General features: G+C 40.3%; 2 protein-coding genes across 5 annotated transcripts in view; both read right to left on the minus strand.

The window, feature by feature from the left end:
* Positions 1-7,544, minus strand: part of selenon (selenoprotein N) — a 35,365-nt gene extending 27,821 nt beyond the window's left edge. The window contains exon 1 of one of the 2 annotated variants that reach the window (XM_020526595.2): positions 1,633-7,544. In XM_020526595.2, coding sequence (XP_020382184.1) covers positions 1,633-1,851 — 219 coding nt within the window. In that variant the 5' untranslated portion in view covers positions 1,852-7,544. Of the gene's footprint in view, positions 1-1,221 lie in introns of both variants that reach the window. The other variant, XM_048613074.1, reaches the window with a different exon arrangement.
* A 7,485-nt stretch (positions 7,545-15,029) lies between these two features.
* znf593 (zinc finger protein 593) lies at positions 15,030-22,834 on the minus strand. Of its 3 annotated transcripts, none has more exons than XM_020526593.2 (4): positions 22,700-22,834; positions 18,171-18,383; positions 17,435-17,497; positions 15,030-15,413 (listed from the first exon to the last, which is right to left on the minus strand). In XM_020526593.2, exons 2-4 carry the CDS (start codon positions 18,368-18,370, stop codon positions 15,281-15,283), a joined length of 396 nt encoding a protein of 131 aa, XP_020382182.1. In that variant the 5' UTR covers positions 18,371-18,383; positions 22,700-22,834; the 3' UTR covers positions 15,030-15,280. The 3 variants fall into 3 exon arrangements, with proteins under 3 accessions (XP_020382182.1, XP_048469032.1, XP_048469033.1); XM_048613075.1 differs by having other exon boundaries at positions 21,781-22,719; XM_048613076.1 differs by lacking the exon at positions 17,435-17,497.
* Positions 22,835-25,449: the final 2,615 nt, after the last annotated feature.

The raw sequence follows: 25,449 nt of genomic DNA on the forward strand, positions 1-25,449 counted from the left end.
ATTTCCTGTCTAACTCCCAACTCCCTTGTTGATAAAACATTGAATTGATTCAAAGCTGAGTTGGGTCAATGACCCAGCCTCCAATGGCTTCTGGTGAAGAGAATTCCATTCTCCAAAGGTCTTCCAAGAGAAAAAAAAACTTCACCTCCATCTTAAAAGGAAGTCCTTGTCCTTAAACTCTGTCTACTGGTTCTCATTTTCTACAGAAGAGGTTTTATTCTCCTAATGTCCACTTATGGTTTAATAAATTTCAAGAAGATCACCTCTCATTTTCCTAAAGTCAATTGCCACCTCTCCCCCACACCCACACTCGCGCCCCCCCCCCACCAACTCAATCCAGCAAAATAAACTAAATAAAGGACATATTAGGCCCATAAAAAGGCAGTGAACAGAGTGAATACAAGAGCAGAGATGTAATGCTGAAACTATATAAAAAACTGCTTAGGTCACTGCTGGACTTTTGTGTTCCATTCTGGTCATCACAATACAGGAAAGATTTAATTGCTCTAGACAGAGTACAGAGAAGGTTTACAAGATGTTGCCCGGACTTGAAAATTGCAGCTATGCGAAATATCCAATAGGCTGCTGTTGATTTTCTTCGAGCAGAGGATACTGAGCAGTAACAAAATAATGAGACCTAGGTTGAGCAGGCAGAAAAGACTAATTTCCCTATACCTGCACCTGAAGCACTGTAACCCGTAAGGGCCAGGTACTGGTAAATGGGATTAAAATGAGTGGTGCAGATATAGTGGGTTAAATGGCCACTTTCAGAGCTGTACCATTCCTATGGCTCTGAGTGATAGGTGATTGATACACCAAAGCCCTCCTTGTCCTCCAGCTAGGCCAGCTTGGAAATCTTTCTCAACTCACAGGTTTGTCCAGGGGTAACAATGCACATTGGTAGGTTTTAGTGGCATGGGAGTCATATCAAAATCAGCACCACGTACTATCACAGAGGTGAAAATAGGCAGTGTTGATGAATGGAAGAATTGTGGCGCTGCCAAATTCAGCTCTGGATCGAACAGGAAATCAAACAGTTCAGGCCCTCAGAATGGCCAAAGGAGCGAGCTGGGGCTGAGGGAAAAGACAGAAACAATGGCTTCCAGATTTTTCGATAAACACGATCCGTATTTTAAGAACGTTCCAATGTGACAAAACATGAAAAAGGCAACACATGATCTAATGTAGACAGAAATTTTCACAGAATCACAGAATTATTACAGTGCAGGAGGGGTCCATTCAGCCCATCATGTCTGTACTGAGCATTTTAACGGTGCCAAACTGCAGCCGTCTCCCCCGCAACCATGCACATTGTTGCTACGGCTTTCGTTTTGGTTTTTGGGAGTTGGGCGGAAGCTGCCGAATCTCTGGTGAAATAGGTTAGTCACGGAGGCTACGTGAACCTTTGCACGAACATCCAGCCGGCTGCACGTAAGCTTCCCTCCCCCCACAAACATTTTCTTTCTCTCATGGAGCCGGTTTGCCCAAATGAGGATGGCTTGAATTTTTTTAAAAATTGTTTTCGTTCCATCAAATAATAAGCACTCCCGCCCTTTTCCTTTTCCTGAACGAGCACTCAGCCTGACAATCGGCGCCGCCATGATGTGACCGTTATGACGGTTGGTCTCTTACTTGGCGTTCCGCGAGCTGGCAGTCCAGGTGATAGCTCCAGAGCGCGGACCCGAGGATCAGGCCTAAACCCAGGAGCAGCCCGGCTCCCAGCAACACCGGCAAGCGGCTCTCCGTGCCGTCCCCTCTGGCTTTCGTAATCCTGCTTCTCCTTCGCTCGGGTGAGGCTTCCACCGGCTCCCCAACTCCGGTGCCTTTCCGCTGCCTCACCTCAGGCGCCATCCGAGAGTCTCCACCGTGGCGGCGGCTCACTCCAAACCGCAATGGCCGCCACCCTACGGAAAACACTCTCCTTTTTCCCCCTGGCTGAGGAAAACACTCCTCCTCTTTCCCAGCTGGGGGTCTTCTCCACTAAATCAGATTCTTTTCTCTTCGATCCGCCCGGGGCATGAAGAAAACTCTCGAAGAACGAGAGCCACCGCTCCTCGGGAACCAATGATTTTTTCTCAACAAACCGAGGCCCCACTACTTCTGCCTGAACGAATACTCATTTTCCTCAAAGTAAGCCATCGCTTTTGATGCACCTCCCTCAAAAGCACAATTCCAGTCCCTTCAGTACTTTCTGATCTCCGCTAAAGATTCTACCGGTCTTAATGAATGTGAAAGCCAACAGGAAAAAACCTTCAGGAAGGATGATTATGAAATGTAGGAGCAAATTAGTGCAGATGCTGGAATCTGTACCGTACTGAAAACAGCAAATGCTGTTGGAGATCACAGCGGGTCAGAAGGCATCAATTGGGAGAGAGCAAGCTAACGTTGCGAATCAAGATGACTCTTCTTCAGAGCAGACTCTGCTCTCTTTGCATGAGTATGGAATGCCCTGCCTAGAAATGCCATGTAGACCAGTCCAATGGAAATATTCAAGAGGGATTTGGATGCTTATTTGGATAGAAATAGTGGACAGGGGTGTGTGGAAGGGGTGATGGGGCTGGAAATGGGCACTAGGTTAATGATCATTTGAAGAGCGAGTGCAGACATGATGGTGGGGCCACAATTATTTACAATATAAATGACTAGGCTAAGGGAAATGCATGTACTATCACGAAGTTTGTGGATGAGACAACAATAGGTAGGATGGCAAATAGTGACCATGATATAAAGAGTCTTTACAGACAGATTTAGACAGGTTAAGTGATTGAGCAAAAATTTGGCAGACAGAATACAATGTGGAATTATGTAAGGTATGCAGGAAGAACAGAGGAGCTGAATATTACTAAGGTAACGATTGCAGGGTGGTGGGATTTGGGGATCTTTGTGCATCAATCATAAAAAGTTCAAACTTCAGCAAATAATAGGGAAGGAAAATGGACTGTTATGAAGTTATAGTTCATTTTTCAATTACATTTCAAAAGGAATGGTATATAATAATAGGGATATCTTGCTAAAACTATAAAAGGCATTAGTCACGCCACACCTGAAATACTTCAAACAATTTTGGTCTCCTGACCTATTGAAAGATAGACTGGCATTGGAGACAGTTCAGATAAGGTTTACTAGGTTGACCCCCAGTATGGAGATTTTCTTTTAAGAAGAGAGGATGAGTAGGTTGGGCTGTAGTCTTTAGAGTTTAGAAGAACAAAAGGAGATCATAATTTGAAACATATAAGATTCTTAGGTGGTGTAACAAGGTTGATACCGAGAGGTTGTTTCCACTTGTGGGAGAGTCTAGGACCATAGGGTGTAATCGCAAAATAACGGGTCACCCACTTAAGACTGCAATAGGGAGTAATATTTGTCTGAAAAGGTATTTAATCTGTGGAATTCTTTACCCCAGGCTGTCAAGGTTGGGTCATTAAGTATATTCAAGGTTGAGATTGACAGATTTTTAAGCAATAAGGGAAAGAAGGGTTGTGAAGGAAAGGCAGGAAAATGGAGATGAAGGTTATCAGATCTGCCATTATCTTATTGAATGGCAGAACAGACTTGCTGGGCTAAATGGCCTGTTTCTGCTGCTATGTCTTAAAATTTTATGGTCTTATTCCAAAAACTTTAGTGAAATATTATTGATATCTTTTTTGTTTGAAGCAAGGCTGTATGTAATTAGAGAAGACAAAGACAGGTGTTGCACACATGTTGTAGCATTTGTGTTCTATGAAGTTTTGAAAATGAAAGAGAGTCTAGTGGCAGAGTTTCAGGTCAGGAAGAGAGAATTGGAAACGTGCTTGTAAAAGAGGAGGAGGGTGTTTTTGCTTCTAAATTTTTCAACAGAAAACACCAACAGTACTTTTAAGACTTAATTATTTCACTTTTGTTAAGAAAATTCAAATTCCTAAATCATGAGAAAGAAGTGGGTAAAAGAAAAATACACTGGAGAAGAAACCGAACATGCAAATATTACATTATTTTAATTTGATTTATCTTTCAAAATAATATTGATACTTCCGACAGTAAATAATGTTTCCCTTAGAGATACAGATAAAGAAAAAAGAAAATTTTACATTTATATAATACTATCCATGACCTCAGTACTCACTTGCCTGGATGAGTGCAGCTCCAACAACACTCAAGGAGCTTGATACCATTCAGGACAAAGCATCCCACTGGACGTTACCACATCCACAAACATTCACTATCTCAACCACCAGCACTCAATAGCTGTAGTGTGTACTAGCTACAAGATGCACTGCAGAAATTTGCCAAAGATCCTTAGGCAGCACCTTCCAAATTCACGACCACTTCTATCTGGAAGGATAATGCATGGGAACACCACCACCTGCAAATTCCCCTCCAAGCCACTAATTATCCTGACTTGGAAATGTAGCACCATTCCTTCACCGTCACTGGGTCAAAATCCTGGAATTCTCTCATTAACAACATTTTGGTCTTCCTACAGCACATTGACTGCATCAGTTCAAGAAGGCAGCTCACTACCATCTTCTCAAGGGCAACTAGTAACAGGCAATAAATGCTGGGCCAGCCAGCAATGCCCATGTCCCACAAGAGAATTTAATAAAGGATGCTCTAACATGCTTTCCAGCCAAGAAAGAGCATTGAAAAATGTAGTCACTGTAATACTGTGAGAATCATGACAGCGACTTTGCTCAGAAACTAAGTTGTTTTAGTTGCATAGCTTGATGGATAAATATTGCGAACAATAAGCAGCATTTAAGAGGACATTTAGGGAGGTAACCTACCATTTAAATTTTAAAAAGTCATTTTTTTCTGTTATTTCATCACAAATAAATCTAAATTAAAAAATTGTACCACTAAACCCTACTAAACAGGTATTCTAATCTTAACTACTAGCTGGCATTTCCTTTATTTTACCAACAATTTTCTGACATACTTGTAATGATACTGACAGCACTACTGAACCAAGGTTTGGATGAGTTACAAACAAATGCTGAAACTAAATACAGATAAGTATTTTGAATTTATAATTTCATACCTGGCATATACAATATTAAAATTTTGTGGCACTATGGGTAGCGTCTCTACCTCTGAGCCAGAAGCTCGGGTTCAAGTCGAACCCCATGACCTGATGGCCATGGAACGTGGGTTCATATGCAGCCAAACAGATCAATTATCAATTTGCAAAACCGTCCATCATTTCAATGCCAGGCGGTAGGGGCAGATTCCTGGTCAGCCATACTGAATGTGGAGTGGCATCCCTCAAGATATAGCTTCTGGCTTCAACCTAATAACCTGTTCCTGGAAAATCTAGCTATAGAAAACAGATGTAAACATGTTTAGTCTGCCTAATGTGTCCCTAAATGCAAGAAATCTTTTAGATTTATGAGTTAATCTCTACAATGCAATTGAAGATGCAACACTGTTTGCAAGTCATTTGTGTTTCATTCTCCTGATTTCCTGATATCAAGAAGCATACAATAATCTGTTCCTGTCTCCAAGTTATTTGATATTCTCAGCAGTAAGGATGTTACAACTGAGCTCAATGTAAGAGAATTAATGTGTGCTCTTTTTATTCTGTTAAAGGCAGCAGAAATGAGGCTGATTATATCCAGGACAATTTCAGGAAAGAATTGAGACATATTGAGTTTAGAGAAAGAAAATCATTTCCTATCAAACGTTCGTGATGTTTGTAGCCAGCCGACGTTCATGGCGTAGTTTGCATCTGAAGAATGCCCAGTGGGGCGAGCTATTGATAAAATCACAGTCCCATACGAACCAACTCCATTAGGGAAGGAGTATCAAAAATTGGGGATAAAAATTGTGTTGATTAAAGACTTATAATGGATCATATTAAACTTTACGATTTTTCTAGTAGTGAGATTACTTTGAGCAGTTGTTATGACAAAGTACTGTTCTTGTATTTCTATTCTATTATTCAGAATATAGAGAACCAGAGGATGCAATGTGCTTGGATGTCCAAAAAGTGTGACATGAAAAATAATAAATAAGCTAATATTTCCTGCACTATGGGAGTCACTGGCAAGTTTGCAATCCCTTGAAAAAGTAGTGGTAAGCTGTCTTCTTGAACTGCAACAGCCCATGTGGTGTGGGTACATTCACAGTACTGTTAAAGAGTGAGTTTCTGGATATGTGATGTAGCAGTAATATAGTTCCAAGTCACGATGGTGTGTGACTTGAAAGAGAGCTTACAGGTAGCAGTTTCTCCACACATCTATTGCCCTTGTCCATTATTGTGATAGATGTCACAGGTTTGAAAGTTGCTGTCAAAGGAGCCTTGGTGAATTACTGCAGCATATCTTGAATATAATACCCACTGCTGCCTCTGTGATTGTAAATGATATGAATGTTTGGGTTGGTGGATAGGATGCAAGTCAAGTGAACTGCTTTGCCTTGGATGGTGTTGAGCTTCTGGAGTGTTGCTGGAGCTGCATTCATTCAGGCAAGTGTAGAGTATTCTACCACACCTGACTTGTGCCTTATAAATAGTGGACTGGCTTTGGGGAATCAGGAGCTGAGTTGCCGAATGCTCAGCCTTTGACTTGCATTTGTAGCCACAATACTCGTATGTCTGGTCCAGTTCAGGTTTTGGCCAATGATAACTCTCAGGAAGTTGATAATGGGGGATTCAGCAATAGTATTGTAATTAAATTGCAAGGTGAGATAGATTATCTCTTGTTACAGAGTTCATGTGACTTTGGGTGATATATTACAATTGAATTAAGGATTGATTAACAGTCAAAAACAAATTATGAAAAATGGGTAATTTTCAGATTAACAGGTTGTAAGTTATGAGGTATTGCAAAGATCAGTTCTTGGACCTCAACTATTTAGAAGCAATATGAATGACTTAAATGAGGGGGATCCTGTGATGTATCCAACTTGAGAGGCTGCAGAGATATAGGCTGTAGATTATCGACACAAATATGGCATATAGCGTTGTAGAAATATGAAGTTTTCATTTGAATCAAAAATAGCAGAATTCTTTGAAAGATGACAGACTGCGAAATATTGATATTCAGAAGGATTTGGGTGTCCTTCTAAGTGAATCATAAAGTTAACATACAGGTACACCTAGCACTTTGAAAGGTAATTTTGTGTTAGCATTCGTTACTAAGGGGTTGAAGAATAAGATTAAAGCAAGTGTTGCTTCATTTCTTTACCTGAAAGTGTCCCTTGTTGGAAAATCTGCTTTGTATTAACATTGGTGACAATTGGCTGAGTTCAGAGGCCAGGTAACCTTACACCCAATCAAACTTGAAGTGTGGTTGCTGAAGCAAGGTACCAGACAATTCATGATTGATTATAGCACTGCCTCCCAGCAAAAGATGTTAACAATGTCTTTATAATAATACTTGCTACTAGCTCAGTTTGACACTTAATAATGACTCCAGATTCTAAAGTTACATTGCAACAAATAAAATTTCAATATAAAATAGCTTCAATGTACATCCAAATGATGATGTAAATTTAAGAACTGTAGGCAACTACTTTAGAGAAATAAAGCCATTGTATGTAACCTATATAAACGATATAAATTGCATCAAAGTGTTTTGCAATTCCTACGTCAGGCATTATAACCTTATAAATTTTTCTCAGGCAGTCTCTTGAGTCTGAGGATGACTTTCTTTCACTCTAGAGCTGTGGGTCCTGAGGTGACTAATGTTCCAATGCTTTACTCACATGCCCTGCCACAGGAGGGGCAGGAGGAATTTAAAGGAGTACATGGGTAGGATGCTTGGGTTTAAACACGTTCTTCTTGCTGTTTGTGCTTGACCTCCATCTGAACCTATCAGAAACACTCAAAATAGTTGTTACCTTCATGGATGCTTCTTCTCCAAGATCCCAACCAGTTGGCACCCTCTGCTGTACTGGTAATTGCTTACTGCAATGGAACTCAGACAGCAGGGGTTACCTTTGGAGTTAACACAATTTGTCTTGAAGATGGCCACAATTGTAGCATTTCAGAGATCTTCAGGCATGCGCTCCTCCTTCCAGATGAGGGAGATGAGGTTATATATACATGCCAAGAGTGGTCCTTTGCTGTATTTTAGAATTGGCTGCAATTGGCCACCACTAGGAGGAGTATTGCAATCCATAAGCGAGAAAGGTGAAAGAGTTGCACTTGATTGAGTGTAACAAAAGCAAACACACCTTCCAAGCAGGAAAAGTAAACAGACCACAACAATTTCTCACATCAATATAAGTTCCAAGACAATTAAATTCCAATTAACAATAATAATCAGCCCATAAATTTCTTTGCAAATTGATGCTTTTGATGACTGTTAAATAGCCTGTTTGTTATACTGGTATAGCATTCTTTTTATTTGCTAGTGTGACTTCACAGGTGCAGTTGCACACAGGCAGATGGATCTTGGCAACCATCTCTGTATTGAGAAACATAGAAAATAAGAGCAGGAGTAGGCTATTCAGCTCTTTAAGCCTCTCTGCGATTCATTATGATAATGGTTGATCATCCTACTCAGTACCCTGTTCCCACTTTCACCCCATACATTTGATCCCTTTATTTGCAAGGACTATATCTATCTCCTTCTTGAAATTGCTCATTTTAGATTCAATTTCATTCTGTGGCAGAGAATTTCACAGTTCACCACTCTCTGAGTGAAGAAATTTCTGCACATCTCAATCCAACATAACCTACCCTGTATTCTTAGACTGTAACTCCAGGTTCTAGAGTCCCCAGTCATCTGAACATTCTTTCTGTGTTTATTCTGTCTACTCACTTTAGAATTTCATAGGTTTCTTTGAGGCTCCTCCTCATCCTTCTAAACTCCAGTGACTACAGTCCTGTGTCCATTCAAATGTCAATCCTGCCATGCCAGAAATCAGTCTAATAAACCTTTGTTGCACTCCCTCCGTAGCCAAAATATCCCTGCTCAGATAGGGAAGCCAAACTGCACACAATACTCCAGATGTAGTCCCACCAAGCCCCCGCCCCCAATTTCAGCAAGATATCCCTGCTTCTGTATCAAATCCTCTCGCTATGAAGGCCAACATACATTTGCCATCCATGGACTGTTGTGGTGCAGTGGTAGGGTGCCTGCCTCTGAGCCAGAAGGTCTGATTTCAAGTCCAACTGGCTTTAGAGTTGTGCAATAACATATCTGAACAGGTTGGTTAGGAAAATATCTACACAATGATCTGTGGTTAGTGTACGGGAGCTGGAACTTTGGATCACCCAGTTTACTACTTTGGCCAGTATTGTGTTTGTGCTGTCAGTCTTGTTGATAGATAGCTGTCAGATTCCTTTACAACCTTGTAATATGATAGGGTTGTGCTAAGATTGTGGCAGGTAGTATGCTTTGGGATGAGTTGGAGGCCATTCACCTTGAGGACTGAGACTGAAATGAGAAGAATCCTCAAAGGGCTCCTTCCAATGAGTGCTGACTGCTTTCCGATCTTAGCTGTAAGTGCTTGGGCCTCAGATGGTCTTGACTGTGCTGAAGAATCCATGAATGTCATAACTGTTGAGCATGGAGGGAGACAAATGCTGTTGCTGTTTTTTGCCTAACTCTAATGGTGAAACGCACTGGCTACGTTAGAAAAAAAATATAAATAGCAGTAAATCTACAGTACAATTTTTTTTACAATCCCAGAAATATATAAGATAGAAGAGGCCATTCAACGCCTTATACCTTTTCATTGAAGCAGCTAACCAAACTATTCCCCTGCTTTTCCTACATAACCCTGCCTAATGTTCTTTTTTAAATTTATTATTTATCCAATTACGTTTGAAGAGTACATCTGAATCTCCTTCCACTGATCTTCAGACAGTACATTGTTGGTATTTAATTGTTCATGTTTCACTACTTTTTGCCATTATGATCAGGCAGGATTGTAGCCAAGTCCAACTTAACCATCAAATTTGCATTTCTGTATTGGGTTAATCCACATGGCTTGTGAATGAAAACCTGAACATCAAAGCTCATGAAATGAAAGTGAGAATATGGGTGTTGTTAACATCATCATGTAAATATAACAGCATTGTCTTTTAATACATGCCAATCATTTCCAGTTGCCATATATCAACCAAGCAATCTTATAAACATTGTAAAAAGGGAAGAGTTATCTTTCGTAGGTTTTTCCGATGTTGATGACCTGATTTCTGCCCAAAGGTTTGAAACCAGGTTGCCAAGCACAGAAACTTCCCTCAACAATTACTCTCATATTGGCCCTTGATATATCTATTTAAACAGCTGTCCGTTCCAACTACTGGAGCAGATATGTTAAAGGTATTGATTGGTTAAACACAGCTCCATCCTTCAGTTAATCAATCCACCTTTCTTTTGGACTATGCCTTAACATGGTGTAAAGTCTGTTGTGTTCTGCTGACCATGTGCACTGTATTATCCTGCTGTGTATTGTTCTTCATTCTGATTGTCAATATTTCCTTACATAAAATGACTTAATGTGATTATCAGAACAACCAAAGATATTATGGTGGTCTGCTGTGTTGAGAAAGACTGCATCAGCCTGAGAATCTTCCCTGACTCTTCCTGTTACCTCCAAAGACTTACAACCCATTGGAGTTCTCTTCCAGCGATCTCTTTAAATTGTAGCATTTATATCATCGCTCCTAATTGTTTTTAACAAAATGAATCACTTCACACTTTACAGGACTGAATTTCTTCTTCATGTATCTTCCCATTTTATTCATGATTGATGTCCCCTGAAGACTAATACTTTCCTTCCCAGTGTTTCCTACATTTCCAGGGCTTGTAGTATCTGAATACATGAAGTTCTTTCCCTGCATATCCAAATCCGGGTAATTAAGACATAAAGAACACTGCTCCTAATACAAACATATATGAAAGATACCACTGCATACTTTCATCCAGTCTAATAAACAACCATTCCCCAGTATCATCTGCTTCATCTCTTAATCAACTTAATATTCAGTCACACTCCACTTATTATCATAAATTTGTTGGCAAAGTCAAAGCTCATTCTGTCATCTTACCAAATTCCTTTTAAACATCCAAATGCACATCAACTGTACTATTTTTATAAGCCTTCATTACTTTAGTGAAGAACTTCAAATTATTAAAGCTGATTTTGCTTATAACAAATCCTTGTTGGCTACAAATTGTGGTCTTTCAAGTAGCAATTAATGATTATAGTCTCTACAAGTTTCCTCAGGACTGATGCTGGTATTTTCCTCTCATCTTCTTACAACAGAGCTATTCTGAATTCCTCCAGTATCAACACTACTTTCATATCCACAGACCATTGAAAAATTGTGGGCAGACCCTCTGCTATCTTCATCCTGTCGCCCTGAACAACCTCACACATGTTCTACCAAAATCAGATGATATTCCTATTGAGTATCCTCAGCCTTTTTAAGAGCCTCCACTTTTTTTAAATCTTATCCAATATCTCTCCCTTTTTTCCTTTGACATAAACAGGATTTTTCCCATGTGAAGACAGATGCAAAATACTAATTTAGTATCTTACCATATATCACACCTCCACCAGATTTCCTTTTTAATCTTATTTAGATCCACCATTCCTTTGACTATCCCTTTTTTTTGTAAAAGACATAAGGTTTTTCTCTAAACTTTTCACTTTGTTCTCTTCACTTTTTCTGTTAACAGTATTAATAGGGTTTTTTGTTTTATTTTAATTACAATTTTTACATGATCCAACAAGGTCTAGCTTTGATGCAATTTTAAAATATGACTAGTCTGCACCTGAATTACCTCTTTGCTTGAAGGCTTCCAGTGTCTCATTTACTGATTTGCTGCTTAATCTTTGTTTCCAATCCATCTGGGCTGGATTCCTTTTCACAGTTTCTTCCACTTTTATATATAACCCTTTGATTGTTCTCTTTTCCATAACCACTCCAAACTCAATATTTTGTGATCACTGTTGCCAATTTGCTCCCCAACATAAACATGCTCCTTTGCATTTTGATGAAGAAAGTTCTCCTGTATGTATTTGAAGAATTGATCTCACTCCCTTCACCAAGTTCCCTAGTCTTTATAGCACTATTCCTTGTTTCTACATCTTAGAATCAGATTCATGCAGCACGGAAACATGTCCTTTGGCCCAACTTGCTCCTGCTGACAAGGTTTCTTAACCTGAACTAATCCCATTTGCCTGTGCTTAGCCCATATCCTTCTAAACCTTTCCTATCTATGTATCTGTCCAAATGTCTTTTAAATGTAATTGTACTCACCTCTACCACTTCCTCTGGTAGTTCGTTCCATATATACACCACCTTGTTGAAAACATTGTCTATCAGATCCCTTTTTGAATCTTTCCCTCTCACCTTAAATCAATTCCCTCTCGTTTTGGACTCCCCTACCCTGGGGGAAAGATCTTGGCAATTCATCTTATCTATACCCCTCATGATTTTATAAATCTCCGTGAGCTTCCTACACTCGAGGGAAAGAAGTCCTAGCCTATCCATACAATTCAAACTTTCCAGTCTTGATAACACCCTTTTATGCACCCTTTCCAGTTTAATAACATCCTTCCTATAGCAGAGCGACCAGAATTTTATACAGTACTCCAATGTGGCCTTACCAATGTCTTGTACAGCTGTAACATGACAACCCAACTCCAGTACTCAATGCTCTGACCAATGAAGGCAAGGGTGTCAAATGCCTTCTTCCCCACTCTATTCCTTGAAAGTAGCATAACGGGTAGACAATGTACATACACCCCTAGGTCTCTCTGTTCAACAAAACTCCCCTGGGACCTACCATTAACTGTCTAAGTCCTGTCCTGGTTTATCTTACCAAAATGCAACACCTCACATTTATCTGAATTAAACTCTATCTACCATTCCTCAGGCCACTGACTCAGTTGATCAAGATCCATTGTACTCTGAGATAACTTTCTTCACCGTCCACTATACCATCAATCTTGGTGAACTTACTAACCATGCCTGCTATATTCTCATCCAAATTGTTTCTATAAATGACAAACAACAGTAGATTCAGTACCAATCTTTGTGACACACCGCTGGTCACAGGCCTCTAGTCTGAAAAACAACCCTCTGTCTCCTATCTTTGAGCCAATTTTGTCTCTAATTGGCTAGCTCTCCTTGGATCCCATGTTATCTAAGCTTCCTCACCAATCTACCATGAAGAACTTTGTTGAACGTTTTGCTTAAGTCTATGTAGATAACATCTGCCATTCTGACTTCATCTATCTCTCAGTCATCTCTTCAAAAAAAACTCAAAACAAATTTGAGGCACAATTTCCCATGCACAAAGCTATGCTGATCATCCTTGAATAGTCCTTGCCTTTCCAAATGCATCTAGATCCTATCTCTCAGAATCCCCTCCAACAACATGCACACCATTGACATTAGGTTCACTGGTCTATAGTTCCTTGGCTTTCCTTGCAGCCTTTCCTATATAATGGCACAACATTAGTCATCCTCCAATCTTCCAGCACCTCACCCATGGCTGTTGATGATACAAATATCTCTGCTGAGGGCCCTACCATTTCTTCTCTTGCTTCCCAGAATGCCCTAGGGTATTTTTGATCAGGTCCTTCTTACTGAAACTTATGTGCAGGTTTCCTCCACCAAGCCTTTTCATTAAGTGATCGATGCAGTAAAATTGCTGACAAACATATTGCATGTTTTAAAAATAGTGATGCAGTAAATGTATGAATAGTGTCTTTATTTTCCAATTTGTTTACACCTTAACAGCCTTGTACAATGGAAGGCATTGCACAATGTTGGGAGTTAGCTTCGGAAAAATGCAGTAATCTTGGGAGGCAAGAACTTTAGCTTGATGCTTTTGAGGTTAGTGACGTAAGGGTGCGTGGCCCAATTGCCTATATTAATGATAATCTTGCTTTACTTCTGTTGATGCATTTTGTCCACTTCACTGCTCTGTATTTCAGAAACACTGAAGGCTGTGCAGGCGTGTTTGTAAATCACCTACCACAGTGTAGTGTTTGAACATGTGCAGAGCAACATAGCTTTTGGGCTTTCTGCTCACAAAAAGCAGCAGCTTTTCAGCACCACTCTTTTTGTTGCAGACCACAGCAGTTACAAATTCTTTACTTAACTTTCTACAATTACATGTTTCACCTTTAAATAATAGAGACCGATGTGGTAAAAGATAGTAAAACAGTCTAATTTTATCCCCGTTAAAAATGTCTCTTAGGGGCTACTCATTCAGGATATGAACAAGGCTATTTTTTAGCCAATCATACGTTATGTTGCCATAACTTGTAAACCCTCACTGCTTTCTACGTGGAACATGATGTTGTGCCTCATCTTGAACTGGTCTAGCCATCCATCATTGCAGGGGAGCTCTTTATGACTTAGCCTCTTTGGAAGCCTCTTGTAGGATTGGACCAGTGATGGGAACGTTCTGTGCTCAAGCTGCCTTAAATCATGTTAGCAAAACTTCTTCAATGTCTGGATGAGCAACTGTTTCCCATCCTCTTCCTTGCTGAAGAGGATGCCCACCTGGTCAAATTGTTCCAGGATTTTCTCCTTGTGCTTCAGAAGTGCTGAGAAACTTGATAGTGGAATCTCCCATTCCTTAGTGATATCAGTTTTTCACTTTGTATAATGTCTTTCCATTCGCTGTAATGACTTTGACCAGACATTTTACTTTCTTACATTTATCCATATTTACAGGCTTTCACAGAAAGATCTTGATGTCAAATGATGGGTTACCCACGATTTCATGTGTGGCCTAACCCTGCTCCAATTGGTTCGTATGATCACAGGATAAACTGGTGCGAGGTTGGCTAGTCCAAAGTTACAGGTCTGGAACTTTGATTTATCATGGGCATCAGTTTAATGGATTTCCTACTGTACAGGCAGGAATGCCTGACAATTTCAACACAACCAGAATTTCAGGTTATCAAATTTTACTCGCGTATTTTCCCGGCAGTGTAATTTCAAAAAGCAACAAAGTTCTGCTTCTGTTGTCAACTGTCATTCGTTTAGTCTAAATTGTAAACTATAAATAAGCAAGTATGTCTAGTGGACTTCTGGCAATTCAAAGAACAATTAAAGCACTCTATCTAGCTTCTCTTTGGAATTTCTTTATTTCTGTAGATGGCCTATTTGGAAGGTTACAACACATCCTATCAAATGAATAAAGTTATCAGTTTTAGATGACTTTTTAGAAACATGATGCTGGCATTTAAGACGGTCAGCTGAATCAATAAGATCAGAGCCACCAAGTCTTTGAGATTGAATAATTATTTAAAGCTCTGAACAATATTAAAAGAGCTTTGTGTTTTTTTGAAGAGGAGTTTTTTCTTTACAAAAATCATATTATGATATTTTCATGTCTTCTTCTATTGCTTGAGTCTCAATTTTGACTTTCTTTGCTGGTTTATAGCATCCCATTCCAGCTGCTCGTTCTGCTTCTTCCTGAGTGTATGGCTCTTCGCTTAATTGTTTTAGTCTAGAAAATACACAAGTCCACAAGATCAGTACGAGAATTCAACAAATGACTAAATGAATATATACTGTTGATTTCTGTTTTTTTTAAACAGGCCTTTTGTTCCAATTTAGATATCATGAATTAGGTGAAACTTATGCAGGCTAGCCCAATAGTTCAGCAGGTGATTCTGGTGATTAGCAGTGATAGACCTGGCTAGATCCCTGATCTTTGCTTAGGCACTGTAACAGGCTTCAGAAAAACCTAACTTTGGAAAAGGAGAACTGGTGCAACTTTCCCAGAACTACATAGTAGACTAATTAGCAAAGTTAGATTACATGGGATTCAGGGTGAACTTGCCAATTTGATATAAAATTGGCTTAAGGGCAGGAGTTAGAGCATGATGGTGGAGGGTTGTTTTCAGAATGGAGGCCTGTGACCAGCGGTGTTTCACAGGGACTGGTAGTGGGTCCACTTTTTTGTCATTTAAATGATTTAGATAGAAAGTATGGTTAGTAAGTTTGCGGATGACACCAAGATTGCTAGTATAGTGGACAGCGAAGAAGGTTATCTAAGATTACAAAGAGATCTTGATCAATTGGGCCAATGGTCTGAAGAATGATAAATGGAGTTTAATATGAACAAATGTGAGGTTTGCATGTTGGAAACAAAAACAAAGACAAGATTTATACTTTTAGAAGTAGGGCTTTGGGCAGTGTTGTAGAACAGAAAGACCTAGTGGTTCAGGTACATAATTCTTTGAAATTTGCATGACATATACATGGAGTGGTTATGAAGGCGTTTAGCATGCTTGCCTTTGTTGCTCAGTCCTTTGACTACAGGAGTTGGGACTTTATGTGGAGGGACAGGATGTTGGTTTGGCCTGTTCTGGAGTACTGTGTCCAGTTCTGGACTCCCTGTTATAGGAAGGATATTAATAAACTGGAGAGGGTTCAGAAGAGATTTACCACCATGTTGCTGGGAATGGAGGGTTTGAGTTATAAGGAGAGACCGGATAGGCTGGAACTTCTTTCACTGGAGCAGAGGAGTTTGACAGGTGACCTTATAAAAGTTAATAAAATAGTGAGGGGTATAGATAAGGGGAGGGATTTCAAGACTAAGGGCATTTTTTTTTTTAAGGTGAAAGGAGAAAGATTTAAAAAAGACATGAAGGCCAGTTTTTTTTTTAAACACAGCATGGTTGGAGTGTGGAATGAACTTCCAGAGGAAATGCTGCATTTGGGTACAGTTAATGTTTAAAATACATTTAGATAAATACATGAATAAGAAATGTTTGGAGAGATATGGGTCAAGTGCAGGCAGATGAGCATAGTTTGGTTTGGGATTACAGTTGGTGTGAACTGCTTGGATCAAAGAGTCTGTTTCGATTCTATATGACCCTATAACTGACCACTAATTAATACCTCTAAGGATCACATATTAGAAAAAGTCAAAATTGGACTGTGAATTAAAGCCTCCTACAGGTCAATAACATGCCAGTACTCTTGGACAAAGTTCCTACAAACCAGTGTTGCAGGGGTTTGTAATGTATAATTGGATCCCCCACCAAACAAAACAAAAGAAATGTAGCACATAGATTTGGGGTAGGGTACAAATTAACCAGGGCACTTACTGCTAAAAGTACCTACTGTCTCCTGTTGAGAAAGTGCATTTATAAAGCAAATAGATACAGAGTTATTCAGCCAGTACGTGATAATCCCATTATGCCAAGGTTTCCAATCTATCTTTGTGGATCAAGAATAGTCACCTGGACAGTTTGATGAGTGCTAATAACCTTCTGGCACTTTGTCCAGTTATAGTCACTGACTGTAATCAAAACTAAATGGAGTAACTGTATCGTATCCCCATCCTGCTGTTTGAAGATAGCTTACTGCTTTATTATTGAGATTAAGCTGTCTTCCCACTGGAGCACCACTACATATATTGTAAAAATTGCCAAAAATGTCTACCATTCACTATGTTGACTTTTATAATAAAAAAGCATTAATTAGTCCTGGATTGAATTTTATAACAATTGCCATTACCTTCGTTTGTGAACTTTTGTTTTAAAATGCTCTTTGAGACTTCTTTGATCAATGAAGTATCGCCTACAAGTAAAGCAAAAGAAAAAAGGTCACTAAAAAGAAAAGGACTGAAAGTCTTGTCTGGCTGCTCATCAAAACATATTAATGGTTTGCTAGGGCGGCGTTTATTGCCAAAACCCTAACTGTCCTTGAGATACTGATGGCAAGCCACCTTTTTGAATGTGGCGGAGAGGCTGCTAGACCATTTAAGAAGGCAGTTAAAAGCCATCTATGTTGTTGACACTCTGGAGTTACATATCAAACAATGGTTTAATAAATTGGCTCACCAGCACCTTCAACAATAATTCAGAATTAGCAAGAAATGGTGGCCTAGTCAGCAACACGCACATCCCCCGAAATAAAAAATTCTGAAAACATTTGGAAATGACTATTTATAACCCTTTTGTAGTGAATAACAGTTGCAAATTGTCAGAAGCACTTCCTCAATTAATCAATACCCCACTCCCTGTGTCTTTTTGGCCTCACGCATTGCAATTTTTTCGTAAACTCAAACCAGTTATGTTCCCAAAATTCCAAGCTATGAGCTACGGAGAAAGGGCTGATGAAGCTCCAAAATACAAAACATCAGTAGTGGCAAAGGTGTACAATATTCAATCAAATGCCAACAGGCAATAAATTAGATGCTCCTTCCCAAGAATATTAATTCATTCAAAAGATATCACATTTGTTCACTTACGCGCAGTGTAAGCAATAGAATTGTGCATTTCCTATGGCATCATAATCTATTTCCTGGTGCAATAATTTGTCTGCATTTTCAGGTTTCATATCTTCATGAATTTGGTCTAAATCTTTTGTTCGCCTTTTCGTTTTCCATTGTTTTGATACACTTTTCTTTTTGTCGCTGTTGTGATTGCGTATCCTCTTCGATCGAGTCATTTCCACCAATGATCTTGAAACAAAAAACAATAGAAATACCTGTTTAAACTTCAAATAATTCCCAACTTTAAAATTTTTAAACGTGGAGCACTATCTAAAGAGTTTGGAATATCTTCAACTGCAAATGTAAGCTGCATTAATGCATCATGTATTTCACCTTGCCACAGCTCAGGGGGAGGGAGAGTAGAGACAATGGAGAGGTGTGGAGGAAAATAGGGATGAAGAAAAATTCATAACTGTTTCTTGAATTAGAACATGATTAGTTAGACATGTTTCAAGATTTTGGATGTGAGCAGTTTTTGCTTCCTTACGGCAGAACAACATTCAAAATATAAACACATAACAATACTGATCACAACATTGCGAAAGAGACTACAGTAACACTTACGTAACGCCCTAAGAAAAGTTACAGTTTGTTTCACCACTGAGCTTAAAGCCTGGATTACTACATGAAACTACGATGTTGTAACCATTTCAGAAACTTTCCAAGGTTTAGAGGTTTCAGGCATGAGACAAAGGGATGTAAAATGAAGAAAGACAGTCTAAGCAACCCAAATTTAGGCAACTAGTACTTCCTTGGATGAAGACTGGGTAGTTCGGGCCATACAGCACTTGACACTGACCTAAGGTTTTGCCTGGAGCCTTTTGACTGAATCTAATTCAAGTGTTTTTACAGCAGCGTAAGCCACTGGCAAGATTTCTTTCCTATTTCTCTCCTGGCTGTTATTTATAAAGCCAAGGATCACGCACACTCAACCGACCCTTCCACTTTTAAAGATTTGCATTTCAGAATTTCAGTTCTTACGCTCCATATAAAATTCACTTCTTTTCTACATTATTTTTCAAGATTTCTCCATTAAATTTGACTTATCCGTCCAAGCCTCTCACGTGCTCAGTTCCACACGTATCTATGCCCCCTATTTGTGTAGGATCTGCAAACTTTGCTATTTGCATTTATAAGAAGCAATCTGGAAAACTTCCAACAACAGCTAGCCACTAATTATTGATCTTTTTAGATAACTACATATTCCGTTAAGAAATAAAACTATTAAGATGGATGCACCATCTGTAGTCAACTCAGGAAGTTAAGAATGTTCTCAAATTGAAAAAAAACGTACAACGTGATGATCATGAGTAGCAGACCAGATGTCGGGCAGATTTTAAAAACCAGTAAAGTATGATTGAAAAAAAGGAATAAATTACAATATGATAGAAAGCTAGCTACAAATATTAAAATAGAAAGTAAGAACGATAAAGTATTTAATATAGAAGAGTAACTAAAGTGAGCATTGCTTCCCTGCTGGAGAATAAATAATGGGAAACAAGGAAATGGTGAAAGCACTGAACACTTAGTGTGTCTGTCTTCATTGGGGAAGAGAAAAAAACTATAAAATCAAGGTAAAACAAAAGGAGAAACCTTAAAAACAACAGAGTAAGTAGGGACAAGGCAATGGGAAAATGGTCAACTAAAAGCTGACAAGTTCCCTGCGCCCATTGGCTTACATCGCAGAGATATAAAAGACATGGCTGCAGACATAGTAGATGCAAAACTTGTGAACTTATAAAAATTCTCTAGATTCGCCGAAAGCCATAGTGGACTAGTAAATTGCAAATATAACATCAGCGTTCAAGCAAACAGGGTGACAGAAAGCAAGAAGCTATAGGTGAATTTGCCTACATTAGTTAGAGAGAAAATATTAAAATCCATTACTGAGGAGGTAATTACATTATGATTTTAACAAAGTCCTGTTATCAGGAAGAGTCAACGTGGTTTTGTCAAAAGGAAATCATGTTTGACCAATTTATTATAGTTTAGTGACAAACAACGAAATGGAATCCGTAAATGCAGCATACTTGGATTTCCAAAAGGCATTCAAATAAGATGCCGTATGTAAGGTTGTGACTCAAGGCAGTTTGTGGTGTGAGGGTAATACTAGTAGCATGGATGAAGGATCAGAGAATTAAAAGGAAGCAGGGATTAAGATAAATGGGTCATCTTAAGGTTGGCAAACTGTAACCAGTAGAATGCCACAGAGATCAATGTAGAAATCTCAACCATTAACAATCCGTATCTATGACTTGGATGAAGGGACCAAATATACAGTTATGACATTTATGGTCAAGAGGATAAAAGGCCTATAAAACACATTTAGGTCGGTTAAACAAGCAACGTAGCCAGGCAGCTGCTGCCAAATTACTTCCGCGCGCTAGCTTCTGGTATCTGATGCTGGTATCTGAAGCCACTGTTATGCAGGGATTGCACATATGTACAGCAGAATAAATAGTTAGGGGGAACACGAAGTGTTATGACAGAAATTTGGCAAATGGTGTACAATGTAGAAAAATATGAACTTTTCCAATTTGGCTGCATTAGAAATTATAGATTTCATCATAGAATCCCTACAGTGTGGAAACAGGCCCTTCAGCCCAACAAGTCCACACCAAACCCCAGTACATACCACCCAGACCCATCCCCCTATAACCCACTGAATCTACACATCCCTCAACACTAGGGGCAATTTAGCATGGCTAATCCACCTAGCCCGCACATCTTTAGACTGTGGGAGGAAACTGGAGCACCTGGAGGAAACCCACGCAGACACGGGGAGAATGTGCAAACTCCACACAGAGAGTCGCCCGAGGGTGGAAGCGAACCCAGGTCCCTGGTGCTGTGAGGCAGCAGTGCTAACCACTGTGCCACCCATTTATATCATTTAAAATTGACAGAATCCGTATAGCTATACTATATAAAGTATCTTGCTACCCAGGTGTATGAATTACAAAATGCTATCATATAGACAAAAGAATTGATTAAAGTGGCAAATGAAATGTTTCCACGTATTGCAAGGGAAATGAAATAAAAGAGCAGGGACCATCACTACAGTTATACAGGTAAAATCATCATAGTCCTAGTAGACAATAGCAGTGGTGTCTCATTAGCGACAGATGGCTGGTGATGGTTTGACCCGAGGGTCCACTCCTATCTTCGATGTTTCAATGCCTTTCACCCACATTAGGACATAGAACACTACAGCACAGGAACAGATCATAGAATCCCTAGTGTGGAAACAGGCCATTTGGCTCAACAAGTCCACACCACCCCTCCAAACAGCATCCCACCCTGACTCATTCCCCTATCCCTGCATTTTGCCATGTCTAACCCAAACATCCCTGGACACTATGGGCAATTCAGCATGGCCAATCCACCTAGCCGGCACATCTTTGGACTGTGGGAGGAAACCGGAGCACCTGGAGGAAACCCATGCAGAGACAGGGAGAATGTGCAAACTCCACATTGACAGTCGCCCAAGGGTAGAATTGAACCCAGGTCCCTGGCGCTGTAAGGTAGCAGTGCTAACCACTGAGCCACCATGCCATCCTGTAATTTCCATCCCCGTCTTTCTGCTCACCTCAGGGGAGGGGAGAGGTTGAGAAGGTGGGTCCTTCGTGGTAACTTCAGCTACACCATAAATTGAACTCATGCTGTGTCACCCTGCATTGCAAACCAGCTGTCCAGCCAACAACTAACCAACCCCTTCTTACAGTTGTATAGGTCACTGACAAGACTACATCTGAAGTAAACAACACGGTTTTGGTCTCCTTCCTTAAGTAAGTAAATAATTGCATTAGAGGTAAATCAGAAAAGATTCACTCAATTGATTATTGGGACAAAGGGGTTAGCTTATTGAAAAAAAATTGAGCAAGTTGGACCTATATCCATTAGAGTCTAAAAGAATAAAGTAACCTTACTGAAAAATAAAAGATCCTGAGATTATTTGACAGGATAGATACTGCAAAGATACTGGGGGAGACTAGAACTAAGGGATGCGGTTTAAAAATCAGTAATACTTAAGGAGATTTTTTTTCTCCAGAGGGTTGTTCATCTCTGGAATTCACATACGAAGAGAGGACTAGAGGCTGAGTTGAGTAGCTGCTTGATCGATTCGAGGGTCAGGGTTGTGGGCAGACAAGTAAGTGGAGACCATAACCTCATCATCCATAATTTAAATGATTACAGAGCAGGCTCGTGACACTGAATAGCCTACTGCTGCTCCTAATTCTTGTGTTCTTGGCTGCTACCAGAATTTAAACAACGACTTTAAAACAACAGACCATTGGTTAAATATGACAATCATTGTCCGGATCTCTGAAATCTAGTAAGCAAAGATACGGGGGGGGGGTGGAAATCAACAACGTGCCACGTCCCACAGTCGAAGTAACCTTGCAGGTTGTAACAACAAAGGGAAAGAACAGGGAATACGATGCCCGATACCCCTGATTCTCCCCACCACCCAAATTTTACGAATTCTTTCCCTTCCTAGGCCTCACCCTGAATTTCACCGCCTCTCCAACCGGAAACAAGAGAAATTAGTTCCGGGATCGTCTGCTAACATCCACAAGAACTTCAAACGGTTGGTGTGGATCACGTGATGCCCCCCTCCCCCAAGGATGTTGCAATTTCATTGAATCGGGAGTCGCGGCGTCATGAAAGCAAACAAGCCCCAACCTCAAATTGCTCCTTTATACAGGGAGAGAACTAAACTCTATCGATTGCTATTCGGCGTACGTTTCAAATACTTTAATTCGGGAATCTTTAGCTTCAAGGAACTGCTTCCTCTGCAAAGCTAATATTTGCATTTATATATTTTTCTACTGTTCAGAGATGTTATTTACACACCTCTGGAACAGGGTCCTCACGTACCACCCCACCAACCTCCGGATCCAACGCATCATCCTCCGACACTTCCGCCATCTGCAATCCGAACCCACCACCAAAGACATCTTTCCCTCCCCACCCTTATCTGCTTTCCAGAGGGACAACTCTCTCCGTGACTCCCTTGTCCGCTCCACACTCCCCTCCAGCTCCACCACACCCGGCACTTTTCCCTGCAACCGCAGGAAATGCTACACCTGCCCCCATACCTCCTCCCTCACCCCCATCCCAGGCCCCAAGAAGACTTTCCACATCAAGCAGATGTTCACCTGCACATCTGCCAATGTGGTATACTGCATCCGCTGTACCTGGTGTGGCTTCCTCTACATTGGGGAAACCAAGCGGAGGCTTGGGGACCGCTTTGCAGAACACCTCCGCTTGGTTCGCAACAAACAACTGCACCTCCCAGTCGCGAACCATTTCAACTCCCCCTCCCATTCCTCAGACGACATGTCCATCCTTGGCCTCCTGCAGTGCCACAACGATGCCACCCGAAGGTTGCAGGAACAGCAACTCATATTCCGCTTGGGAACCCTGCAGCCCAATGGTATCAATGTGGATTTCACAAGTTTCAAAATCTCCCCTCCCCCTACCGCATCCCAAAACCAGTCCAGCTCATCCCTGCCTCCCTAACCTGTTCTTCCTCCCACCTATCCCCTCCTCCCACCTCAAGCTGCACCTCCATCTCCTACCGACCAACCTCATCCCGCCCCCTTGACCTGTCCGTCCTCCCTGGACTGACCTATCCCCTTCCTAACTCCCTACCTACACTCACCTTTACTGGCTCCATCCCCGCCTCTTCGACCTGTTTGTTTCCTCTCCTCTATCCCTCTTCTATCCGCCTCCCACTCTCTCCCTATTTATTTCGGAACCCCCTTCCCCTCCCCCTTTTCTGATGAAGGGTCTAGGCCCGAAACGTCAGCCTCTCTGCTCCTATGATGCTGCTTGGCCTGCTGTGTTCATCCAGCCCTGCACCTTGTTGTCTAAGACTTCAATGTAGGTCTCCAGATCCAGAGTTAGAGACACCAGCGCTGCATTACAGGAGCCCTCAAAATTTATTTTTATACAGTACCTCACACATCACTGGACCTCCCAAAGCAGTTTATAGCCAATGAAGTACTTTTGGGGTGTCGCGCCGCTGTAGGAAACGTTAACAGCCGATTTTTCCACATTAAACTTGTACAAACAGTTATGCACTAAAGATCAGACAGTTTGTGTGTGATATTGATTGAAGAATATATATTAACAGGGCATGAGGGAATAAGGCGACAACCATTCTTAGAAACTTTTCTTGTCTACTTCAAAACCCAAGAAAGCCTACAATGACTTTGGCTTAACATCTCATCTAAAATATGGCACCTCTAACAGAGAAGCTTGCCCAAACTGCACAGGCTTGGCAGCTTGTATCTTTGTACGCAGTCCTTTGTGTGACTTAAATACAATTAGCTGCCACAGAGAAGTGTGTTCCTAATTGAGCCAGTCTCTTAAAAATAATTAAAGATTTTACAAGTTTTTTTCACCAAAAACAAAAGTTGAAAACTGATGCAACAATTGGAACTCCATGCATTTTGGAGGCCACTCATATCGTTGGAAAAGGTGACCTTTGACTTATTTCTACCAAATAAAGTTTGCATTAACTGTATTTACATTGTTTCCTCTCTCTGGTACCAATTGTAAGTACTATGTGAATGCAATGTTACTTCTGTTTACGAATGCGTTTGTCAATCTTTTTCATTAATGTACTGATGATACAGTTTGATCAGGGGCAGCTCCGGTCTCAGATTTTATCACAGTGTCTCAGTGGTTTGTTAACACTTCAAAGCGACAACTTGTGAAAAAGCAAATGCCTTAATGTTGCTGTTGGAGCTTGTCATATCACAGAAAGTTTTAAAAACTAAAACGTTAGGCTTATTTAATTTTAAACAAAGGTGTTGCATTGACAACCTTCTAGTTTCAGAATGTGGTAAAATTAAATAACACAAATGAATATAACATAGTTAAACAGATACAACGATAGAACAAATAATTTTCAATGATTATTGGACAACTCTATGGCATTAACCTTGGTTCAGTGGGCGCATTTCTGTACTTAGATCCCGTTACAAAAACTTCAGCATAAAATGTAGGCTGGCAATTCAGTGCAATACTGCAGAAGTGATGGTTTGTTGAAAATGCTGTACTTGTGAGGAGTTGCTCACCTGAGACTCTGTAATCCTCTCTGTGAATGTAAAAAGAATGCAACTGCACCATTCATGTACAGATTACTGAATATCTCAGTTGGCTGTTGCGCTTCCTACATTATAATGGTGGTTACATTTTAGAAGTGCTAGAAAGTCTTTTGAGAAATATTGAGGTTGTAACAGGT

Source organism: Rhincodon typus, chromosome 27 (assembly GCF_021869965.1).
Source record: "Rhincodon typus isolate 14 chromosome 27, sRhiTyp1.1, whole genome shotgun sequence".
Classification (NCBI taxonomy): domain Eukaryota; kingdom Metazoa; phylum Chordata; class Chondrichthyes; order Orectolobiformes; family Rhincodontidae; genus Rhincodon; species Rhincodon typus.